The sequence below is a fragment of the Hipposideros armiger genome, unplaced genomic scaffold (assembly GCF_001890085.2).
Source record: "Hipposideros armiger isolate ML-2016 unplaced genomic scaffold, ASM189008v1 scaffold_469, whole genome shotgun sequence".
NCBI classification, from domain to species: domain Eukaryota; kingdom Metazoa; phylum Chordata; class Mammalia; order Chiroptera; family Hipposideridae; genus Hipposideros; species Hipposideros armiger.
In genome coordinates this window covers 450,799-474,782 of record NW_017731819.1, presented here as the reverse complement: position 1 = coordinate 474,782, position 23,984 = coordinate 450,799, and the positions used below count along the sequence as shown (strand labels likewise).

The following is a 23,984-nucleotide window of genomic DNA, read 5'->3' as shown; positions in this document are numbered from 1 at the left end:
TAATTGGTTGTGTTCATACTTGGTAAGTCTTTATCTTCTGAATCTAGACAAACTATTTTAAAACCTGAAACCTGTATTTTGTGACCAAGGTCTTATCTGGTAAGTGTATTTTTTTGATTCAGAGAAAGCTGATGACTAGGCTGTAAGGTACATGTGTGACTCACTCTTTAGTCAACAAGTACTACTGCAGTTTTCAGCAACACCCCTGCTCATAAGGAAGGTATTGGTTTGCAAAGTTATTTAACATTTCATGGTATAATGACACAGAATCATGTTAATTTAAGATTCTGGTATACTGTATCACCAGATATCACTCTTATTTTTAAATCTGTGTTATTATAAAGGAATGATAATAATAGCTTTTGCCAAGTGAAATCTATACTTAATTCTGCATCACAAGAGTCTAATTCTTACTGTCAAAATGAAGTTTCCTCTGAAAATATCTTTAAACTTATACTTGATATGCTTTCAAACAGAGAAAAAAGTTCTTTGGAAAGACTCATCCAACAAAAGTCTATAGGCTGTGCAAATAACATAAAATGCACTTCTGAGAGAATCATTTTTGCTTCAATTTGTTCCCTGATCATCATATTATACAGCAATAGATAGAAACAGAACATTTCATAATTTTTGTCTGCGTTGAGTAGGGGTGAGAGGGAAGATCTGGAAAATCAGGAGTCTATTAAACTCAAATTTCAGCACATAATTATCCAAATAAAATTTTAATAATTTCAGTTCAATACAACTGAAAATGTAGTATCATCCAAGGGCATTTTCTGCTAAATTTCAAATTACAGGTTGTGGGCTATTTCTGAGCAGAAGCATCATATTCTACTGAGCATTCAGCTTATGAACTAAGGTGATTGATGGCATCATGGTGAGAGGTGGGGAAAAACAATGATCAGCTCATAGAATTTGGCTAAGAAAGAAAACAAACAAAAACAATGCAAATAATAATTAAAGAAGTAGCTACAGATATTAAAATAAAAATACAATTCCAAATATCCATCTCTTAAATTACTGGGAAAAAGTTACAGGGAAAGTTACAGCAAATACAGTCTTTACAGATTTGGGTAACTTTATTTGCAATTTATAGTGATTGTTAAGCCCTATAACCAATGAAACCATTTTTAAAAGCTCTATGAGGAATGGAAATTTAGATGTCTATGACACTTTTCTTTAAAAAAAAAAAAAAGCAAGCTTAAATTTCTGAATGGGCAAGATTCACTTTTGTCGGTAGCGGTCCTGCTTCTTCATAATCTTCAGCTTGAGATCTAACCACCACAAGAGAAGAAGCTGGGTATCTGTTTAGCTTTTGCTCGTTCACAAATTCCAAGTCACCATAGATACTCAGCTTCTGCAAAATAAAATCAATATGCAGTAGCAATTTGGATAATTAACCTAAGTAAGCCTTCAAATAATTTTTTTTTTTGGTAAAAAAATTTTTTTTATAGACATCCTTAAGAATGAAGAATGCTTTTACTCAAAGTGTTACAGATATGAGATTCAGTTGCCAGGGATGGTCAAAACAATTTTTTCTACATGTCCCAACTTAAAATATTTAGAAGTATAACAACTGAGTATCAAGAAAAAATTGCTCCAATTTAAATGAAGTTAGTGTGGCCACACCAAGAGCACTGATTCTAGATGTTTGATGCCTTAAGCGATTAATTCCTTTAAGCTCTTAACTCTCCAACCAAGTTTTCAAATGATTTGATTAAGTTTCTCTCCTCCTAAATGTTCTAACTTAATACATTTGGAAAATCTGTGCTATTTTATGATGTTCTATTTTAAAAGGCTATGAGTAAAACAAAGAATATACATGAAATATTTTAACACTGATAGAAAGATCTTCATAAACATATAAAAGCTCCTCTAATTATTACTATCATATCCAAAACAGTAAAACAAATCAATGAAAGCATAAAACAGATTCATTGCCATGTCATAAAATTCATAAAATGTCATAAAATTCACTGGAGTATAATGGTAATGTCTAATGTCTTTTGAAAGTAGTCTATTTAGATGTAGGTCTATCTCCTAAAGGTAAAAAAATGAAGTAAAAAGTTTTTACTAAGGAATGGGGTAGATTTTGTTAACTCACTCCCTTGGCAACAAATCTCTGAATAGTGACTTAAAAGCTGAAGTTCTGGGGGCCGGCTGAGTGGCGCGTTAACTGGCTTGGGACGCCAGAGGGTCCCGGTTAGGATCCCACATATGAGGGCCAGTGATGCTGCCCTCTACAGTTAAGATGCTGAACAACAGCTCAACCTGGAGCCGGGCTGCCATGAGTCACCAGCGACCGGTAGGCTGTAGCCCCTGCTGCAGTGGGTTGCCATGGGCTACCACATGTAGCCAGCAGCCAGCGTGAGAGGCCCTCAAGCCGCGGTGAGCGGCCATCCAGAAGCCGGTGAGCGGCCATCCAGAAGCCGGCGACTGATCTGCCTCGCCCAGGAAGAGTGCAATAATGGTGCCAAATTGGGCAGGTGAAGCAACGTCCTCCACAACTAGACTGAAGAACAAAAAGACAGCAGCTTGTCTGTTCCCCTTCCCCCAATTCCCCAATAAAAATCTTTAAAAAAAAAACCAAACAAAAAACAAAAAAACTGAAGTTCTGATGTTACTGATAGGGCCAGTGACTAGGTTATACAGCAAGAACCACATAAAAGTACTTCATGTTGGAAATGTGCAATTTAAAAGATGCTGAATGAAGAGTACCTTCAAGAGTTTAAATACCTATCAACTTTTTTTTTGTTTTTTAAGATTTTGTTGGGAAATTGGGGAAGGGGAACAGTGTTGGGAAACTGGGGAAGGGACTAGCCAAGTTGTTGTTCTTCAATCTTAATTGTGGAGGACGCTCAGCTCCAAGACCAGTCGCCATCGGCCACCTGAGAGCAGCTTGCAGCTGCTCAGCTCAACTTCAATCTTAGTTGTGGGTGGACATAGCCCACCATCCCATGCGGGAGTCCAACCAGAAACCTTGTTGCTAAGAGCGCACACTCTAACCACTGAGCCATCCAGCCGCCCTTCGGCAGCTCAACGACAGTTCAGCTCAGGCACAGCTCACTGGCCCATGTGGGAATTGAACTGGCGACCCTGTTGCTCAGAGCTCGTGCTCTTAACCAACTGAGCCACTTGGCCAGCCCCAGTACCTATCAATTTTGATACATGCTATAACACGGATGAACCTTGAAAACATTATGCTAAGTGAAAGAAGCCAGACACAAGGGACCACGCAGTGGTTGTCTATGGCTAGGAGTGGTGGTTGTGGTGCTTAAGAAGAAATGGGGAGTGACTATGAATGATGGTGAGTTTTCTTTTGGGGTGATAAAAATGTTCTAAAAGTGACTGTTGTGATGGTCGCTTACTTAAACATGCTTTAGATATGGTCTGCTGCCTATGCTTTCAAGGCAATGACCCTGCAACAAGATGGCCCAGTACGTTATACTATTCCAGTAAGAGAATATCTTTCAGACAAAAGTCAGCAGTTGGTGGATTGGACATAGATCTGATATAGTGTGGCCTCCTTAAAACCCAGAATTAACATGTGATAATTTATTCTGAGTAACTGTGAAAGGAAAACTTTCACAACTCTACCTAGCAACATTTAAAGACCTTGAAACAGCAACCAGGAACTGTTTGAATGATTTCCAACATCAAAACGTAAGAAAGTGAAGAGATGGAGGTGAGGTAGGAGAAAATGTAAAGGAACTAACTTCCTCATGCTTCAGTAGGAAGATATTAGATAATGTTTAAAGTTGATAAAACAAAAAATAGAAGATAAAATTAAAAATTTTTGGAAATTTAAAAAAAACTACTGACTGGTTTATCTGAAGAGGAAAATTTAATTTGTTACATATACTACTTCTAAAAGTTAGAAAAAAAAATTCAATTAGTAGATACATATTTGGGCTTTAGGCCTGGCTCTGCCAATAACCAGTTACACAGTCTTGGATAAGTTACTTAGATCTTTTCTAAAACTCAGTTTCTTAACAGAATTTGGATTAAAAAGCTGTGGCACTTACATTGTTTACTGATTGACTCTTTTATAAGACTTAAAGCTTCTACAAGGCAAGGTTCTTGGTCTTGTTTTTTAGACAAAGAAAATAATGTTTATTATACTTTAAGACATGTTTCACCCTACTTCCTGGGTCTTAGAAACCTTTAACATTTAACTTTGTTCCATCTTGATCTAATTCTTCACTGTATCTTTAATCCCTTGAACAGGGCCTGGCACATAGTAAGTTACCCATTAACGAGTGTGATTTACTAACATCAATGTTTTTAGGAGTCTTTTAAAGCTCTCTTAACTGACCACATGAAATCAGATGATCACGGTCTTGACAAATAAGAAAAAGGAAACCCACATAGATAACAATGAGGCAGCATCTATATTCTATACTAACATCTGTTGCTACAGCAAATTTCTGAGGCTGCCTGATTTCTAGGAAGGAATACCCAATACTGCTGAACCTCATTCCGGTATGCCAAGTTTCACCTGCCTGTCAAGGACCGCTATGAATGACAACTCTTTATTATCTTAAACAGGTAGCTCAACAAAGAAAAAACGCACCACCCCATTAATTCAAAAATGACATCATAAGTGTGAAACAGAGGAAAAAAGAAAAGAGGATCAGAATCTTTATACATCAAGTCAACAAAAATGACACTGCTTTAAGATCAACCAAGGAAACGAAATTCTTTGCTAACTCTTACTGGCCACTACAAATAAATGATATATGATAAATACCTAATTACATGCAAAGCAGGCTGAAGACAAATTATTTCAGAGCTTTCCTAAATAAGAAAAATAAAGCTGCTTATATAATACATTTCTAAGACCACATTCCTGACCTTTATTACCACCATTTTAAGCTTTGTTTGTAGTGACTGAAAAGGAAACTTTTTATATTTCATGTTTAAGCTCCAAGAACCAAGTCTGTACTGAAGAGACACACATTCTCTCAGTAGGCTTATGATTTCCTACAAACATACAGAATCATATATGTAAGTAACATAACACAATATAAATAACATTGGTGATAGATGAATTATTCTCGTAGGACTTAAAATGGAGTATCATGTTACTATGGAGAGGGGTCAGCAATAACTTATGTTCCAATAATAAAATCAATGAAAAGGCTTTCTGAAAGTAAAGTATAAAATAGGTGGCTTTTGGCCAAAAAAAAAAAATCAGAATATGCTAAGTTCTCAGTTATTTTTATAGTAAATAGAGGGGAAAATACCAGGGAAGGAATATTTACACTGCAATATTTTTAAACAAAAACAATGTGTATTAAAAATTGTTTATACTGAAAGACATGCATTAAAATGGCAACACAACAATATTTCTGGATGAAAGGATTTTTTTTTCTGCTTCTTTATATGTACTTCACAAATTTCCACACTAAGTACACAGTAAAAATATATAGTAAAAATATAGTTGAAACAACATTACTACTTAGCCAAAGTGTGGTTTCACATACAAAGTAAAGCCTAAAAGCAGTGAATCTAAATGGCTGTTTTCCACACATTTTTCTAGAAAATATATCTCCTTAAAAAAGTCTAGGCCCTTTAAGGGTGCAGCCATAATTTAATTGTTAAGGATTGGAAGGAGAGTTCAAAGAGGGGCAAGAAAGTAACATTCATAAGGCAGATAGTTGGAGAGGATGTAACAGCCATCAACAGGTCTTCCCGTGGGTCTAAATGCCTTAGGCTTTATGGTCACAAGGGTCTTAGGAGGCATAAGTGGGAAAAGTGAGGTGTGCCTCAAAGAACTTGGAAAAGGGGGGAGAAAATTTCTCACAGAATTAAAGCTATACAATAAAAACTTATCACAACAAAGACAACATCTAAAAGGAAACGATCAAGAGTCATCTGAAAGGGAGGGAAAGATCCCCAGATCTATAAGATGTGACCAAACCACAATGACAGGCATTGCTATATGTCTAAACAATACCAGAAGAGGAGGTCACTTCCATTAGTCAAATAAGAAGGTGAAGAGAGGAAAAACTATGAAATGTCCATCTAAGAACTATTTGAATAAGAGCAAGTTTGAGCATCCTGGAACAAAAACATGAACCATGTGTTCTCAGCGGTGTTTATCTCCCTAGCGTTAGAGGGCACACAGGACACCAACTCCTGATATGAATCGCATTATCAACTCTCCTATTCTGATTCAAGGACAACTAAAGAAACTTAAGGGTATTGGCTCTGGAATCACATTACCTGGGTTCAAGCTCTGGATCGACCACTTACTGGTATGTGACACTGGGACAATTATATAGTCTCGCTTGCAGTTATCGTATCTGGAAAAGGGGGATAATAATAGCAGCCATCTCACAGAATTAGTGAAAGAATGAAATGAGCTAATTCATATAAAACATGGACAACAGTGCCTAGTAGAAAGTGCTCAACATTAGTTAGTAGGTCTGGGAACCAGAATCCAGGCTGTGGTAGATTTATCAAGGTAAATTGCACCTGAGGCTTTCCTGGCAATAACTAGACCATTCTCTATGTGTTTTTTTTTGTTTGTTTTTTTTAGAAGATGCATCCTAGGGATATGGAGAAGGAATTGGGCTAATAAAACACAAAATAAAGAATAAAGTGCCACAGGGTGGGGAGGTCAACAAAGACTTACAGGTTTCTAGCTTTCCTGCCATAGGATTTAGAGCGCATGGGGTAACTCAAAAGGAAGTAATAGGTAAAGGCAATCCTATGTAAGATGGGTAATTTCATTTTATCAGAACAATAAAATGACTAAAATATGGACATCAGAACTAAACAAGGACACAAGTAGGTAATGCAGCAAGAGGATGTCATCAGTACATTCATATCATAAGCAGTTGAGTTCTACAGAAATTTATGCATTCTCTAACACTTCCACAATTCCCAATCCTGTCCAACTTTATCCATTTGGTTTCATTTCCTAATTTAAGTTCTTTTAATCAAGTCAGTTCCTTATAGTACTTCCCGGATAGTTAGCTTATTCTTGTCTGTACCTGGGAAAATTGTCCACCATCCCCTCTCTGCTAATCCAAACCTTACCACCCATTCCTCAAAATTCAGGTTACGAGCCACATTATCAAAAAGCCTTCACTGACAATCCCAGCACATAGTCTCTGCTTTCCTTAACATTTTATACACTTATTATCTGTGCCACTTAAACACCTTATCAGCCATAGGAAAGATGATAGACAGGAGTTATAAGTCAAAAGAGCTTAATTGTAGCCTCAATACTTTCTCTGCTGTGCAATCTCAGGAAGGTTAACTTGACTTTGTAAACCTGTTTACTCATCTATAAAATGGATAATAAAACCTGCTGTAGAGTACTGCTGGACTTGTAAAATATAAGAAAACACTTTGTAAATTTTAAAGAACTATATAAATGTTAGTTGTCAACACTATCCTGTCCCAGTTCCTAGCTGCCTATATCATATATCATCTTAAAAAATATATATTTATATGATCTTAATTATTTATGTGTAAATCTTATATTGAAACATATCTTTATAGTTTATTAAGATTGGTTCAAGAACCATGCTAAGCACATGCCAACTACTTATTATTAGATTCTATTTTAATTTCCCTTCTTTCTTCTTTTCTCTCTTTTTCAATTGTACTTTGGAGGCACAAGAGAAATAAAGTTTATTTCAGCTGGATTTGATGTCAACAGACATTATCATCCTATATTTAGTTATGTAAATAACTTTCTTTCCTTGAAAGCTAAATTGAATCATCAAATTATAGACTTTTCCCAAAACAAAAAACTCCTTTAACAATTATGTTTCTTGGGCCAGTTAAATTTTAACTACCAAGGAAGTCATGATAGTTTTCTCTCTCTGAGTTAGATACCAGAACATGTTAACTCAAAATCAAACACTCTAGTCTTGCTGCTTCTAAAGCAGCAATTACTCTTGAACATTTGTGAAAATTAATTTAAAAATTCAGTGGTTCTAAAAGTTTCTTTCTTAAGTATCACCTTAGAAACTGGTATCAACAGGTTCTTTCAGTGTCAAAGAACCAGGAAAAAAGGGACACTTTACTCAAACTAGTCAACACATATATAACGATGGTAGTTAGCATTACAGAAAACTGGCAATAGTGATTCTTATGCTGCAAACCTGTAATTTGGGGCTGGCCGAGTGGCTCAGTTGGTTAAGAGCTCGCTCAAGAGTTTGAGCTCTGAGCAACAGCTGTTCGAGTCCAGCCCGAGCTGAGCAGCCGCTGAGCTGCCAACAGGTAGCAGGATGGCTCAGCTAAAAAAAAAAAACCTGTAATTTTATGTGTGCCAACCCCGTATGTGTGATTAAAACCACCAAATCTTTTCTCATTCTATTAGTAGAGGCCTTGTTTTTCTAGTTAAACAAATAACGCATTTCAAATGGTAAATCATATGGCTGTCTTCAAATGGCCTGTGTTTGAATTAAACGTACCTCAGAAGGAACATACTGCTCCACAGCTGTAGCAACAGTTGCACAACAAATCCACAGCAATACCATCACCGAGAGGACAAGAGTTGTAGTTAAAATCCACCCAGAGTTACTGAAAAAAAAAAATCAACAATGAGTTATGTCAACATTTCATAATATAATAGATTTCTTAATAATTAAAGGCAATCAACCTTATGTACTTAGTTTATGAATACAATTAAGGACCGGCCGAGTGGTGCATTTGTTAAGAGCCAGCTCTGAGCAGCAGGGCCCAAGTTCGGATCCCACATGAGGGCCAGTGACGCTGCACCCTCTACAGCTAAGATGGTAAACAGCTCAACCTGGAGCTGGGCTGCCGTGAGTCATTGGCAATGGTGTAGGCTGCAGCCCCTGCTGCAGTGGGCTGCTGTGAGCTACTGTGAGTGGCTGGCAGTCAGCGTGAGTGGCCGGCAGCCAGCATGAGCTGCCAAGAGCCGCCGTGAGCAGCCATCCAATGGCCGGTGAGCGACTGCCTCATCCAGGAAGAGAGCAATGATAACACTAACATGGGCCAGTAACACGACATCCTCCACAACTAGAATGAAGAACAAAAGTCTGTTCCCCTCCCCCAATTCCCCAATAAAAATCTTAAAAAAAAAAATACAATTAAAACTTTATGTGTACTATCTTTAAAACTTGTAAAAAATATACTTATAGAAGGAAATATTATAATAGCTACTACATTAGGGTGGTATGATGTCCTCTCTTCCATTTCTCAAGTTTCTATAACATGGCTATATCACTTTTATATGTAAAAAACTCAGACATACTGGCTTTCTGCTAAATATATAAAATTAAAGCAAATTACTGTCAAGAGTATTTTTAAATTAGTAAATGAGATAAGACAAATGAAACTGTCCTATAAGTTGTATGCTGCTATACAAATGTCATATATATTATTTTGTAAGGTATTACAATGATACCCGCTTTAAGAAAACCCAAATCCCAGAGTTAAGGTACAGATTAGGTAAATTATAAAATGGTCATTTGTTTTATAAAAGGATTCACAACAGGCTTCCCGAAGTTAGCTTCTCTAGAACATGTCAAATATTTAATTTGCTACAATTTACTTATATTTCAATTTACAAGAGCACATCTATTATGAGGCATTCTGTACCCATTACAGCGTATCTTAGTAAAAATGCAATTATGGGTTGCTTATGATTAAAATATCTTAAGGTAGAAAGCCAGTTACAAGAATCAACAACTAAAGCTTTTTCCATAATTGACCTATTGTTTGCCAAACTACAGATTAAAATTCCAAGAACAGGAAAAACTCAAGCAATTTTTAAATATTTAGGAGTCTAATTCTGAAAAAGTATATAAGTACAGGTAGTCCAATTTTCACATCTGTGCTCATCCAACACTGTCTAATAAAAGATCTGGACTACCTACTATAACCCATTCATTTGATGGTTTGCCAACACTTGAACATGCTAAGGAAAAAGTATGCACAGTCACTGTTTGTCTCCTAGCAAGAGAGATTGACTTTGGAAAATGCATTGCATCTAAAAGCAGGGAAGTCCTAGATGATGTTTTATTTTAAGCATTCCATTGTAGAAAGATAACAGAGTAAAAAATATTTAATGAAAAATATCTAATTTTCATATTCCAGCCCTAATCTGGGTACTAAAGAATACCCTTCCATGGAGTGAGAAGGATATATTTGATATCTGGTTTCCAGTAACAACTAGTTAAGCCAAAAAACTGGGGCTCATTTTAGAGAATCAATTTGATTCTTCAACCTCTACAACAAAATAATCCTACAGAATCTCGACCATCTCCACTATCTCCTATTCTCCTTATCTACCATCCTAGTTCAGGCCTTATAATATCTTGACTTACCCAAGTTCTCCAACCTGGTCCAGGCCTCTTCCTGATAGTAACAATGATTACTTTCCTGCTCCTATCTAGTTCCTGTCTACCCGGTTTGGTCAAATCTCTGATTCTCCCAACTCTCTATACATATTAACGTATTCTATACATTCTTTAGGAAGCCTGCTTAGCTGAAAAAAATTAAACAAATGTGCTACAACTGGCAAAAATGTCTACTCATCATTTAAGACTTATTTCTATCTCCTCTGTAAATCCTCCCTTTGGAACAGCTGATAGAGTTAGGCATATTCCTTGTACTCTGTATATGAGAGAGATGTGTATGTATGACATACAGCAATCATTATTGTGTCCATTGTTTGCATGTCTGTCTCTACCATACTAGACTTGAGAATGCCATAGAGGCAGAGACTAAACATCTTTTCTTAGGTCTCAAGTCCCTAAACAGTGCCTGGCACATAACAGACTCTGCAAAAAGAAATGACCAGTGAAAAAATGAGTGTGACCTCAATTTCCATTCTGGAGGCCAAGGGTACCTTCATAACAGCTATGTGATACAATAAAAAGCAGCACTGTAATAAAAGTCAGAAGGCCAGATTCCACTGACTGGCTAGGTGATCTTGTATGCAATCATGAAAAAATCATGACCCTTTAGAAAGCAGATAGCTATGGCGGAACAGGATGAGTAGAAGATGTAGAATTAGAAAACCTAGGTTTGAATTTTAACATACATAGTAGATGTATAACCTTGGGGGTAGTTGATTCACCTCTCTGATCTACCTGCTTATCACAGGGTACACTGTTCTAAGAGTCAAATGAGATCATTGAGGAGAAAAGCCTTTAAAAAAGAATACTTTTTATTAAAATGTAGGATACTATTATAATAATTCATTTGTGTACAGAAACTTCATAGGATTAAATCTCTAAAGCTAGTTATTACATAAGTTAAACATTTACAAAGTTACTTCTAAAATGTTTGATTTAAAAGAATAACAAAATATAATACAAGGACAAAATGTTAAAGGGTAATAAGTCACCAATAAGATGTCAGGTAGTGCAGTATCAAGAATAAATTGTAACTTATGATTGGTGATTATACTTAGCTTTCATAAAACTATCAAGTTGAAATAAAAATCCTTAATACTGGAGAGACAAAAATTGCCCTTTTTTTGAACAAGGTCAAAAGAAGGTTTAGAAATGAAAGGAAGGGAAAATTTAAAGTTAAATATTCATTTTCTTACCCAGTCTAAAGACTTTGTTCAGTAAAAGGCATTAATTTCTAGGTAACAATATAACCCTACTGATATGATAAAACCTGTCAAGAAACTATTTCTATCTCAAGAAATTCCAGGAAGCATGCAGTCTGGACTACTATAATGTCACACCTGAGATAGAACAGCCTACGGAGTATACACACGGTGAGGGCAAGCACTTCACTGCTCTATCTACATGCTTGGCCTGGTGTCTGAAACTGAGTAGTAAATAATTATCAGTAAGTAATTATAAGTAAATAATTATCAATATCTTTCTTTTTCTTTTCTTTTTTTCTTGTGTGGGGTGCAGGGGGAGAGCTCATATCAGAACTCCTTGAGGAGTAGAAGCACAAATACTTTGATAAAACCCTCCTCACCCTCAAAAATCTGATACTCCTTCTGAATATCAAGGGGGGCATAAGGTATCCATTACCCCCACCTGCCCACATTTCCCTGCCATCCTTAAGAATCTTTGGCATAGAGTTGACACTCCTTAGTACAGAACATGAAGCCCTCCTTAATCTATAGATCTTATCTACCTCCTCCAGCCTTAGCTACCTTTAGCCATGCAGCTAAAAACAAAAATCTGACCCCCAAGCCACTAACATATACGTTTAAATTAAAGCTTAACTTAAATGGCTGGAGAAGTATATTTCTTACCATAAATCAAAGAATCCCAAGAAGAATGCTTTTGTACTGTGAAATACCTGCTTGGGTTTTATTAAAGTAGTATGCATATTACCTTTTAAACAAACTAAAATATCTAAAAGTACAAGTTTGGTAGGAAAAAGATACAAAAGCTTTTTACTTTTGAGCAGCTAATAATAATTTTAAAATAATAAAAATGAATGTATCTCTCTGATACAAGCCAGATTTTATCTCCTAATACCCATAAACAAACAGGAATACATACAGAGAGAGGCATCTTAAAAAGCCATCACTTTCTCCGTCTTCAAGATAGTTCCTGTGTGCTTGTGAACTTCTCATTTGAAGATCTGCTGAAATAATAAGGTACATGATTATGATATCCTATATGCCAAAAGACAGTCTCAAATGACTACTTCTAGATCTATACACTACACAGATGTCCAGTTGTTCTCATAAATGTAATCTGATAACTTTTATAATGAATCCAAGTTCCTGTGGCACATCAAACACTAAATGGATATTCCACTACATTAAGGATTTCCTATTTTATTTTGAAATTCTCATTGGCATTGATGCTTTTGATTTAATTACATGTGGGCATGAATAACAGAATTTGTTTTGTACTAATGTTAAAGATGGCCTTATGTGCTGTCATTGTCCACCCACTAAAATAATTAGAAAGTTAATTGAATCACTATCTAAAATAAGGTATGAGCTAGTACATTTTAAAAGGTAAGCTCAGCTTTAGCTTGATATTCTATATTCCCATGTGTTAAAACTCACTTCTAGTGTGGAAATAAACATAGAACAGGAACTTATACTTTCAGGGTCAGTTTCACTATTTGGTTAGTTTATTGGGAAATATCAAAATATTTCATTAATTTATATTCATAACATCCTTCAAAGCAAACTAAATGGCTTTGGAATAGTAATTCTCAAAGTATGGTCCCCAGACCAGCAGTATCCACAAAATCTGGGAACTTGTTAGAAATGCAAATTCTCAGACCCTTTCCCAGATCTAGTAAATTGAAAACTTTGGAGGTGGGGGATCAGAAATCTGTTTTAACAAGCTCTCCAGAGCCAAGTGCACATTAAAGCTTGAGAACCACTGTCTTAGAAATTATGTGTTCACCTTCCAGTAGTGTAAAAACCATCACACAACCAATTCTACCACAACCAGATTTTACTGCTGAGGTTTTTATCCCAAGCTGCTTAAAATAAAACTTACAGGACATTTTGCTTAGCGACGATTCTTTCAAATTTGTAGGCTCCTGTTCCAACTGTGGTGCATACTGGATTTCTGGCTTAGACTAAAATGATAATGAAAGCAATTAAGTCATTTGTACTTCTTAAAGCCTTTCTCAGTAGCAAGTTCTATAACACATCATCTCTATAAACATTCAAATTGAGAAAAAGTAACAGAAATATGGTATAAAAAATAAAACACATTAACCACAATATATTTTAATTGCACTTCCTAAACATCAGATCTAGTGCCTTGCAAAGAAACAGACAGATTTCTGGCATCGTCAAGTATTTATTTAGTCAGTGTAACTTCCTGACAACATTAAAAAGAAAAAAAAAAAATGAGCGACAAATTACAACATACTGCATTAAATATCATACCCTGCAAAAATGAGTTCTAATTCTAGTTGATAAGGAATCATTTAGCAGACTGCCAACATTTTTGGCTAAACACTTATTATCTCTATTTTTTTTTAATTCTTCTGTTAAGTATGAGCAATTCATAAATTATAGCTAAACACTCCATACTTTACATATAGCACTGATCCTCTGAAATGGGGGCTTCTCCATCCTAGTCACACTCAAGTTGACACAAAGAGAGAAACAGCTAATTTTATATTTAATCAGGAATGAATGAAGGCCCCACTCTAAGAGACAACTTAAGCTTTAACTTAAGTAGCTTTAGGACACTGAACTTACTCATCAATTTAAAGAGAGAAAATTCCTTTTGTTTTATTTATTATAGGCCTGAGGCTCAGGACGCAGTGTTAAAAATCACATACTAGCCTTACAGTAAGCTACTCAATTAGCAATAATAATTAAAAGGTTTACTTTAATTATTACCCGAGAGAAAGACAGTACCATAAAATAACTTGTGGGCTGGTAAATCTGAGGAATTCAACTACAGAATTCAAAGGAAGTCAGCATGGTAGGGTGGTATATGAGCCTTGGAGCTAAAGTGACCTGAGTTTGAAGCCTATTTCTGGTACTTACTGGCAGGATGACCTTAAACAAGTTAGACTCAGTTTCCGCATCAATAAAATAGGGATAATACAACCTCATGAACTTGTTTAAAGATATGAGATAAAACAGATAAATCCCTTGTACGTTAGAACCTTCAAGAAAAAGCTACTATTATCATCACATCACATGGTAAACAGTGAAACAGGAGAAAAGTTACCTAAGAGTCAACATGCTTTTTCAACAAGTTCTCTTATAAGAGTTAAGAGGAAAAGCACTAAAAACAACTAAAAATTATGTCCTATTGCTTTTCTCTAAGATCCATATGTGATATACATATATACATGCCACTATTTACATTCAAAGTATATTAATTATCTCCCATATCTAAAGGTTTTATTTTCTCAATTTAACCACTATAAAATTTAGAAGACTCAGAATTCTTGTTAGATAAGGACCAATGAGCTTTAGATAGGCTTCCAAAGGGCAGAGGGAAGGGTAAGTCACACTGTGTCATGATGCCCAATGTTTACATTATGCCAAATAAGTAATGATTATTTGATGATAAATATTTGTATGTGACTGAATACATGGCTCTATGCCAAGACATTAATTTAAGACACACACATTTACTGTTGTTGATATTTAGATGCATCTATGAAGTATAGTTATCACCTGGAATATAACTATTTTTCCATCATCAGCTTGAAGATAAAAAGTCCATGAAGATGTTATGAAGCTCTGTGCAGAGTCCATCATGTCACTCCAGAATGACCTTACCAGGGTTAGAGGGAAGAGTAGATGCATTTTGGGCATCAGGGACATAAGCTTAAAAAAAAAAAAAAAATTTAAATCATGATAAATATATTATTTTTTATATATGTATATTGAAAACAGGAACATAATCAAGATTCTTCAAATCCTTTTTGGGACAGAGTGTAAACTATTAAATGAATCTACTATAATCATCAGCATTAGAGTAAACTCTTAGTTATCTACGTAAATTAACTATGGTAAAGCTTAAAAATCCCTTTACTTTGCCACCAAACGTATTTATAAGCTACTTGTCATCTCTATCAGAATAAAAAACTTTCGAATCAGGTCCAAAAATGGGTAGAATCTTAAGATTTGATTAAATAAAGACTAGCAAGACATAAAGAGGTAGAAGGGAAAGGGACAGCATACTATTTTCATCTTTAATGCTTTCTTGTAAAATAAATCATGCCAATAATGAACATCGATGGAAAAGAGGAAGAAAAAAAAATCAAAAGAATATATGCATAAAATGTGAAAGAAGTATTTATGGGCTGAATATACATATGTATGTATTGTGTTGTGTGTGTGTGTATACATACATATATATACACAGAGTGAGTTACTGATAATATTTTAACATTAATTGGTATCATCTTCTCTCCAATTCTAACACAGAAATGTGCAAAATATGCATATAATTTTTTTCCCTCCCTGGGAAGGAGGGCGGTGGCGGCCGCGGTGGATCCTCGAGAGCGCCGCCCCCACGAGGTCGTGGCCACGCCCCCCTCCCCCTGCCCACGCATATAATTTTTAAATGAAAAAGATTAGAACCCACATGTCCACAAATAAGGGAATGCTTAAATAAATTATAATACATCCATACAACGGATTATATAGAAGAAAAAAATGAGTATTCTTTATGTATACTTATATTAAAAAAAATACATGTATCCTCGTATATACAGATAAAATATTATCTGTGTCAGTACCTGTCTACTTCAATGAAGGAAAAATGGCTGAGAGATACAGGGTTAGGACACTTTTCACTATATACTTTCTTTTTTAACCTTTTGAATTTTGTACCATGTGACTATTTTCTATGCAAAAGTTAATAAAATTAAGAAACTTTTCCCAGTATGTTAAGAGTATAGAGTATGGGCGGTGGGGAATAACATGACATGGGAGAGGTAATCAGGAGCCAGGTTGTGATAAGTGGTTTGGACTTAAACCCGTATGTAACGGGGAGCTACTGAAGTATATAAGATAGGAGTATTGTAAGAGGTATATAAATACATAAAAGGACATGACGAGATTTCCACCTAGAAAATAAATACCTGGACACAGACTAAAAGACAAACTATAGGGGGTTTTAGTGGAAAAATACTTTGGAAATTAATTTAGTAATATTCATGAGAAATGACCATGGTCTAAGTTAACGCAATTGCAGTTGGGATGGAAAAAAAAGGACTCTAAACTATCAATTTCCCTGAGCCTCAGTTTTTTTCATATGCAAAATGGGGATAGTATCTTCATTGCATCATGACAAAAAACCAAAATAAGATTACAAATGTGAACATAACTTTTAACAGTCAAGTGTTATATATACAAAAGTATAATTGATTTTCCTATCTGCAAACATATAATTTGTTTGCTAAAAACTAATTATAAAATATAACACTAAAATAGGATCAAGTGGATGATAAACATTTCAGTATAATCACGTGCAATCTAAGCAGGCAATTTTGAAAGGCAGTAGTATTGTTTCGTACTTGTTCTTGTCTCAGTTCAGCAAATGGCAGCTGATTCTGGCAACCAAGATGGCAAGCATATTGCTCATCAGATTGGGAATACGCTTCTGTACATGCTGTAAGAGAAAAACAGTCAAATTACAAGAAAGAGAAGGAGAGGAAGAGAGGGAGAGCGAGAGAGAGAGAGAGAAAAGGGGGAAGGACAGAAAAGGGACTTGGCATTTTATGAAGAAATTTCTTATACTTAAAAAGCATTTCATCAGTGTGAATTTCCAAATTTGGTAATAGTAGCAAATGTATTATTTTTTAAAAAAACAACACAAAAAAACCTATCTTTTACTTCCTACAAGTCAAATATTTCAGGTATAAATCTATTAATTACACACTCAGGTTCTGGCTATATGATGACATTCACATGAGGGAGCCTCATAGCTAAGGTTTGCATACACTGGATAGACATCTTGAAGTTTTGGTTTCATCATTTGTTGGCTGTGTATGTGACCTCGGCTGAGCTGTCTAATCTCTTTGACTACTGATTTCCATATGCGTAAAATGGAAATACAATCGCCTACTTCATGGGGTTGAACAAAATAGTATAGTACAGTGATTTACACAAATATATAATATTACTGTTCAGAACCGGATCACTTTGAGAAGCAAGGGTATTCACATGGCAAAGAAAAATGAAGCAATCAGTGTACCACCCTAATTTCTGAGTAAACGAAACTTAGAAAATGTTCTACAGCAGGATTCTAAAGTTGAAAGGGGTCTCTACCAAATATACTCTTCATTTAGTTCACAAGAGCCATTTTTTTCTTGTGATAGAACATTTCACCACTATAACAATCTTATTTTTCTTTCCAACCCAGTCATGTACTTGTAATACACTTCTCAAAGATGCTCGATAATAAAATGAACAGCATTATGCACATCTAAAGATGGCCAGCTAGGATACTGAGCCATAAAAAATAAGGTTATATCACAGAGGCTGGATGTGAGTCATAGCATAGTGATAGAGAGTAAGGTACCTTTTGTTACACAGGATAAACAGTGTCATGTAATGAAAGGAAAAATTCCATAATAGTTCTTTAAAAAGTTAAATGTCAGTTTTGTCCTGATTACAGGTTTCATTTATTAAACACATCTCTTTCAGCCAATAGTAAGAACAGTGGTTTAAGAGCTGACAAAGATGCTGGTTACTTCTTTTATTGGCATGACCCACAAAGAATACACTATTAAATACTCAGTCAAAGGCTTGATTCAGTAAAAAACTTGGAGTGAAGTCAACTAGCCTATGATTGAAAGGCTTAGGGAAATTATACTATCCATTGAAAAGGTAGTGATGAATTATGAGAAGGGTAATTACTACTGCATTTGTCTAAAACAAATACTTGGTTAAACAAAGGTGTCCTATCCATAGTACAAAATAAACATTGTGTCAACAAACAGATGAAATTTAAAGCCCATGAAATTTCTAGCAGCAGCTACTAAAACTTCATAATTAAAATATGCTGGGTGACTAGTTTAAACATTATGCTTGTCATTTGCTGAGGAAAATACAATAAAAGTACAACACAACTCAAAGAAAACATCAATATTATACAACTATTGATGTCATTAGCACAGCATCTTACCAGATTCACATTCCAATTTGGTCCGATTTAAATCAATTCCATCATCCACAAACTGACAAATTGAAAACAGCCTGCAACCTCTCTGACATGCGTACAACTCCTCTTCCTAGGGAATTCAAGAACACAGAGGATTACTAAAAAATAGTATTTATCCCTCAGGGAAAAAAGGCCAAAAAGAAAGCAAAGTTAGTAGGGTTTATTATAAACTGTCCAATAAAAGTTTTATAACTGGAAGAAAAATGATAGGAAACAGGTAATACCCAAGACCTTTGCCATATAAAAAGGTTTTAGTTTATTTTTAAAGTGATACCCAAGAAAAGGAGACTAGTGGGTAAAATCACTCTTTCCCCATATTTTGTGGTCATTATTTTGTGAGGAAAACTGAAAATAAAATAACAGTGACATAATCAGGACTTTAATAGAGGTAGAAATGATTAAGCAAGTACCTTAGGACCAATGGCACATTTCTGCCACATAAATATTTATACAAATCATCAGGCTTATCAGGAAAAGTATCATGATTGGCTTCACATGGCAAACAGTGCTATAAAGAGCCCCACAAAGTGAGGTGTACATCTGTAAAAATGCTTACATGAAAGGATTTTTAAAACTTGGCTTACCTTAACTGAAAACACAAATAAGAGAAACAGTGTGACATATGGGAAAGGCCAATGGAAGGAATCAGACAGGGGTGAGTGACCCTGCACAAGTTACTTTACCTATATCAGATCAGTTTTTTCATCATAAAAGGAGATAATAGCTATAAATTATCTCCAACTCCCTCAAAAATGCTCCAAGACAGCTATTCCTAGCACAGTGCCTGGGACATAGAAGGTGTTCAATAAATGGTAGTAGTGTTAATCATAATAATAGACTTTTAAAATAGGAAACAATAGTTATAGACATCATTGTATGTGGGATCAAGATAGGATAGGTTCTTTATTACTGGAAAATGTTAACTGCTTAGTAAGGCCAATGACAATGTCTTCAACAGGCTTTTCTTCAGTGCAATACATACAGTATTTAAAACAAACCAGTACATGTAGGGGAAGCCCCTCAACTTACTGTGTGATCCACTGTGTACAAACTGGCAGGCACCTAATAAGGAAACAGGATGTGCATATACCAGTTAACAATCAGTACAAAGGTATTTATTTCTTTCCAGCAGAAGGATTAGTAAAATTTATGTAGCAGCAGCAATCCATTAGGAAGAGATGGCTGCAGTCTAATATTAAACAAGCTTTACTGTACAGCTTTGAAGGTAGCACATTTTTGGACCTCAGTTCTAGTTGCATTTGTTAAGGTGAAATTGAAAGAATTTAAACAATTAAAATAAATTTCATACCTGAGTTGCTTTTGCAGACTTTGTAAAACAATGGAAGAATTCTCATGTCTTTGGAGTATCCACACATTTCCTTATATTGTACAGAGGAAGCATAAGCTCATTAGTATGAGCTATACTGCATGCCATTTCATTTTCAGGTATGTTTTTTTTCTGTTAAACCAACCCAACTAGCCCTCCAGTACCCTTTTCAAAAGAGAGTATGGCATGGTGAAAAGAGCCTAGGCTTGAAACGCAGCCTCACCACTTACTTATACTGTACAACCTTGGGCAAGTAACAATCTCTCTCAGCCTCAGTTTCTTAGTTGTAAAACAGGGACAACATTCTTACGTCAATTGTGAATATGAGAATTATACATTTTATATACACAATATCATTAATATTGTGCTAGACCATCTCATAAATAAACATAATTTTAATAACATATTTAATGAGCACCCACAATGTGCCAGGCACCATACTAACACTTAACATCTTATACAACATCCACTATAGAATAGGCACTCAGTAGGTAGCTATGAAGAATAATATCCTTATTCCAAGTACGTGTTTCATGTTTTAGATATTACTCTAAGTAATTCATGCCCTATGTATTCCAAATGACTGGCAAGCTTTTATAAATCTCCTCTGATTTAGAGCACAAGGAAATGGTGCTCCCCACCAAACAGAACACCAGCTAAATAATAAGGCATCTCAATGACACCATTTATAGATTTTATATGCATTTTCATATCCTGAGGTAGGTCAAGCCAACTATTCGCTCATTATTCAGCACTACTAATACTATACACACCAAACTGGCTTCATGACATATAGCAGAAGAAATAGCTATCTGCTGCCATGTGTTAGGCACTGTGCTGAGAATGCCACATATATTGTCTTGAATCCTCACCCTAGTTCTGCAAGGTGTGAGGTTTTTATTTTTTACAGCTGGCAAAACAAAGTCAGAAGAAGTTAAGTGAGGGCCGGCCAAGTGGCACGATGGTTAAGAACTGGCTTGGGATGCCAGAGGGCCCTGGTTCGGATCCCACATATTAGGGCCAGTGGCACTGCCCTCTACAGCTAAGATGCTGAACAACAGCTCAACCTGGAGCTGGGCTGCCATGGGTCGCCAGCGACGGCGTAGGCTGCAGCCCCTGATTCCCCAGCGCTGTTCTCCTTTTTCCCCTTCTCCCCAATAAAAAAATCTAAAAAAAAAAAAAAAAGTTAAGTGATCAGCAAGGACACACAGATAGTAAAAGTGGAGCTGGGAATGGAACTCAGGTTTGTATGGTTCCAGAGCCCACACTTTGTTAAAAAAAAATGACTAGGCTGGCTCTAGTTATATCTTTGTTATTAACATAACTTATGTCTCTTGTATTTGGACTCAGGGAAATTATGCAATTACACTTTTGAGGAAAGTTAAAGGGTAAAATAAAATGATTTTTAAATAACTACTTATGAACAGGTAAGGTATTCTACTTTCTTACAACAAATAATTCATTCTGAAAAAAAGAGTCATCAAGATGAGATTTCTATCTGCAAGCTACAAATACCAGAACAAGTGGGGCTATGTGAGCTTGTAAATTCATCTAAACTCACTTCTTACATAACACACTGCTTTTTCCTGACTGCAAAGCACAATAATTCAGAGGAGGAGGGCCAACAGAAATCAGTGAAATAAGTAAATTTAATACAACGTTATTAACAGAAGATAGCATAGTATAGCCAGTTTTAGGACTGAATTCCTACTACTCCACTACTTCTTGGCTTTATGACCTTGGATAAGTCACTCAATCTTTCAGAGCCTCAATTTCTTCAATTGTAAAACCCTATTTTGCAGGGTGGTTGTGAGAATTAGGGACAATGAGTGTAAGTCTCTCATCATATTTGCTAACAGAGGGTAGACAGTTAATAAATTTTAAGTCAAAGACATACAGGGACCAGGTGATTTAGAGTTCCTGGTGAGAACAGCTTTTAAGTGTAAGTGAAAATGACTTACAGATATCACATCAATTTTTACAAAGTAGTGGGTATTATTTTTTTGAATTATTTAATTATTCTCTCAGCATTCTGATTCATACTACAAATTTGCTAGAAAAATCTTAAAAAACCCCCAAAAAACCCAAAACCCACACCCAAACGGTCAAATGATACAAAATAAGTCTGCCCCAAACTAGGCCAAATCAATATTAATGAGTTTCCTTATACAATCCTCTTTGATGAGAGGTTTACAATTAGAGAATAATGTATTTAGGGGCAGTATACATTGATTTAAGTCTGGAAGTCAGAATTTCGAATTTCTCTCTCTTGCTATATATATGTCTCTAACTGAAAATTTTAGGATAATACCCTACCCTAAACTTTTTCTTGAAAACCGATAATCCTCATGCAATGTAAAATCCAGCAGTAAACTGACATATGGGGTGATAGCATTTAGAACTTTTCATTTCAAAGACCTGAAACACTTGCCAATAAGGAACATCCTAACTTCACTGGACTTGTCCTCCTGGTCACTTTGTAGTTTGAGAGAGCAAAAAGGGCTTAGTCACATGGTTAAGCAAACAGAGGGGATGATGGAAAAACAAGGAGAAAAGGACCAGCAACATTATTACCAAAAACTCTTATAAAAGCATTGGGCAGAGAGGGGCATACAACCCAAATTATATATGAGAAAGAACTGGGGAGTTACCACACAATTTAGAATGTTGAGTAGAGTTCTCAAGAAGCTGAAAAGGCAGCACCTGTGGGGGGTGGAGGGGAGGTGAAAGTGGAGTCACCCTTCTCCTTAAGCTATGACCGCCCCCCCTCCACTGAGGGGCGGTCTCATTTCTTTACCCACTACTCCACGAATTCCCTGCCTTCTGAACTGAGTGGTGAATTCTTTGAATGCCAAAACCTTAGAGCTTTTTTCTTTAAGCCATGCCAGTCCCTAGAGGCAGCGCCCTGCATACAGTAATTCAACACAGGCAGAAAGCCCTTCCTGTGCGTCTCACAACTCCTTGGGCTACAATACATTTCCTTCCACAATGGAATTGTCCACTTGTCGACTCCCCGAACAGACTGCGCGCTCCCAGCCCAGAGAAGCGCTCAGTAAACATGGGTTAGGAACGAACCCTTTTGTGGGCCTGCATATCTGCTCCGGGCCGCCGCCGTTCTTTATGCACCAAGAAGGTGAGGACCTCCCCATTAATCATCAGTATCCTCCTCCCCCTGGGGATGCTCGTCTCCCCTGCTGCCCCGCAAGCTCCCAGAGAAGAGGAGTCATATCTTTCTCAGCTTTGTGTCCCCCAACCCCACTACAAGGTAGGTGCAGCACTAACTTCCGGTAATTACAGAAGGAGCGGCTGGCGGGTAGGATTAGAGGAGAAAACAGGAGCTATAAAGGTGGGAGACAGCTGTTGAATGGTGGATTCAGACAGCGGACAGAGATGCAGGAGAATGGAGGGATGGGCGGCCAGAGAAGGACTGTAGCCCGGTTCGGACGGGCCCTACCTTGGGGTAGGTGTGCAAGGGGTAGGTCAGCTGACAGGCCCGGTGGCAAGACGCCGTATCACCCAAGACCGAATCAAACGCTTCAGCCGAAACGGTTCCCGAGCCTCCGGCCAGGGCCATGGTCAGCAGCAGCAGCGGCGGGAGCCCCAGTTGGGCCCTGACCCAGAGGCTCCCCTTCGACGCCGCCATCTTCTTCCCCTGTCACAGCAGCTCAGCTTGTTGCTGTTTTCTTTTCAGGGTTTCCTCCTCTTTCCGGGGCCAGCCCCTTCCCCGGCTCACGGGCCACCTCTTCCGCCTCTGCTGTCCCCCTTAGCTCCGCCCAGACCCGCCCAAAACTGCCGCCTCCCGCCCCACCTCTGAGTCTACAAACTTCTATGCAGGTTGGCGAGAGGAGGTGGAGGCAACCATCGCGAGTACTAAGGCGAACCAGCTCTTCCCTGACTGCTTCCCTTTGCGGGGCACGCTGGGGCATGTAGTTCTCTACAGGCGGGAGGTGTACGGTGCAGTCGGGAAATTTGGTCTCGGAAAACTACAGCCACCCCGGGCGCGACCTCACCCGCTTCCCTCCGCAGTGCATTCTGGGGAGTGTGGTTTGCTGTGTCCCTGAGGCGCTCTGCGG

General features: G+C 36.8%; 1 protein-coding gene across 4 annotated transcripts; it reads right to left on the bottom strand.

The window, feature by feature from the left end:
* Positions 1-120: 120 nt before the first annotated feature.
* TMEM59 (transmembrane protein 59) lies at positions 121-23,786 on the bottom strand. Of its 4 annotated transcripts, none has more exons than XM_019666412.1 (9): positions 23,366-23,665; positions 19,614-19,646; positions 18,549-18,654; positions 16,936-17,030; positions 15,086-15,238; positions 13,434-13,515; positions 12,471-12,555; positions 8,436-8,544; positions 121-1,357 (listed from the first exon to the last, which is right to left on the bottom strand). In XM_019666412.1, the coding sequence occupies exons 1-9, from the start codon at positions 23,552-23,554 to the stop codon at positions 1,202-1,204; spliced, it is 1,008 nt and encodes a 335-aa protein (XP_019521957.1). In that variant the 5' UTR covers positions 23,555-23,665; the 3' UTR covers positions 121-1,201. The 4 variants fall into 4 exon arrangements, with proteins under 4 accessions (XP_019521957.1, XP_019521959.1, XP_019521960.1 ...); XM_019666414.1 differs by having other exon boundaries at positions 12,471-12,552; positions 23,366-23,662; XM_019666415.1 differs by lacking the exon at positions 19,614-19,646 and having other exon boundaries at positions 23,366-23,663.
* Between the last annotated feature and the right edge of the window lie 198 nt (positions 23,787-23,984).